At 48.2% G+C, this 1,916-nt stretch overlaps 1 protein-coding gene across 1 annotated transcript in view; it reads left to right on the top strand.

Moving 5' to 3' along the window:
• The window catches only part of plxna3 (plexin A3), a gene marked incomplete at both ends in the record, with an annotated part of 36,733 nt that extends 35,752 nt beyond the window's left edge, over positions 1–981 (top strand). The window contains 2 exons of the mRNA XM_079175315.1: positions 176–326; positions 886–981. Of these exons, the coding sequence (XP_079031441.1) occupies positions 176–326; positions 886–981 (247 nt within the window). The remainder of the gene's footprint in view (positions 1–175; positions 327–885) is intronic.
• Positions 982–1,916: the final 935 nt, after the last annotated feature.

The raw sequence follows: 1,916 nt of genomic DNA, 5'->3' as shown, positions 1-1,916 counted from the left end.
TAATGTGACACAATTAGTCCTGGAGACGGAGGTAATTATCAGGTTAAACGAACCTTAAAACAACACAGTTTGAAGTTATACACTGTGTGTGTGTGTGTGTGTGTGTGTGTGTGTGTGTGTGTGTGTGTGTGTGTGTGTGTGTGTGTGTGTGTGTGTGTGTGTGTGTGTGTTGCAGGTACTACAGGGATATTGCGAAGATGCCCAGCATCAGTGATCAGGACATGGACGCCTACCTGGTGGAGCAGTCCCGTCTGCACGGCACCGAGTTCAACACACTGAGCGCGCTCAGTGAGCTCTACTTCTACATCAACAAGTACAAGGAAGAGGTGAGGGGGGGGGGGGGGGGGCAGGGATCCAAACCGTTAGACTTATGATCCGTTGCACCACTAGTGCTAGATGAAACGTAAAGGTACAACTCAACCTCAACAATCATAAAATCCATCCAACCGCTGCAGAATCAACCTGCAGAGCCTCCTCGTCCTGTCAGCTGATGGTTAGAAGTTACAATGAACGAAGAGCTTTGTGGTGTTTGAACTCCTTTAACTCCTTTAACTCCTTTAGCACCGAGACCTCAGACTCTCAGTCCCTGAAGACATTTCACACAAAGCCCAAAACTGCCACGAAATGAAAAGTCAGCGAATCACTGAGGTTCATCGGGATTCATTAGGAACTATGAATATCTGTGGAAAATGTCACGGCCATCCGTGTGATCTTCATTGGGATGTTTCACGCTGGGGCCAAGGTGTCGAACTGACCGGAACCAGAACCCTGTTGTGCCTAAAAGTGTTGTAGCCTGATGCACAGACTTCAAATACACCGGTCCATCGGTGACGTTAGAGACACATTTAAATGATTATTTCTTGTCTTTCCTCTCCGTCTCTGCAGATCCTGACGGCGTTGGACCGGGACGGGTACTGTCGCAAACACAAACTGAGGCACAAACTGGAGCAAGCCATCAACCTGATGTCCGGGAGCAGCTGAGAGGAAGGGGGGGGATCGAATGGACCGACGGGGTGGGATGGGGGAGGGTGGGGGAGGGTAAGAAGAAGAATGGGGAAGTGAAGGCATTCTGTTTATCTGAACTGTTTGAGCAGTCAGCTGATCTGCCAATGGCTGCCGGACCCTTTAGCGATCAATCCAACAGCAATTTACCGATTGATTGATTTGAAGACTCACTGGACGGCCTGGAACCCCCGACTACCTTCGTTTGGGTTTGGGGCAGAAAATCAGTTTCCAAACTGGTGACTTCAACGTGGACTGAAGTCATTTTGTGGACAAAGAAACAAACAACCAAACCTTCTGTTGGTTTAGATTTAAATTCAAAAGCAGGGATCAAAGCAAAGGGGGGGCCGTGGAATAGACCTGGAAACTAAAGACTGAGTCAGGTGACCTGAGGACTAATCGATCCTGACTTCAGGACTCCCGGCTCGGACGCTGGGTCGAAAAGCCAAAAGGTCAAGTCAAGTCTCCGTTAACAAGCTACGGACTTCATCCTTTGAAAAGACCTCGATCGGGTGTAAAGGATCAGGAACCAAGAGGTCATAGGAAGAACCCAACAGGTTTCACTTTACCTTGAGAGTCCCATCGAAGTCCGGAACGAATCCGGGGTTGAATACCAAAAAGGTCAAGTGGAGGTTTTGAATCCTCGAGTTGATCGTCCGGATTCACTGCGAGACGTTCAGTGTCGAGCTTTAAGGAAGGAAGTCAAACGAAGGGTTGGCGAAGGATTCGGGAAAGGTTGTTTCAAGCTTTAACGAAAGAGAAGGAAGCAAATCTAAACCTTAAAATCCTGCTCGGTCTTAAAGTGATGAAATCTTCAGAGGAAGTGAAATAAAGACTCTGGATTTGACTTGACCTTGGACCGATCGGCCGAGCCTCATCAGGATTCTAGAGGTTTCTAAGTTGCTGTATAACCA

This window comes from Pholis gunnellus (genome assembly GCF_910591455.1).
Source record: "Pholis gunnellus genome assembly, chromosome: 2".
NCBI lineage: Eukaryota > Metazoa > Chordata > Actinopteri > Perciformes > Pholidae > Pholis > Pholis gunnellus.
This window is presented reverse-complemented; position numbering and strand designations above follow the sequence as displayed.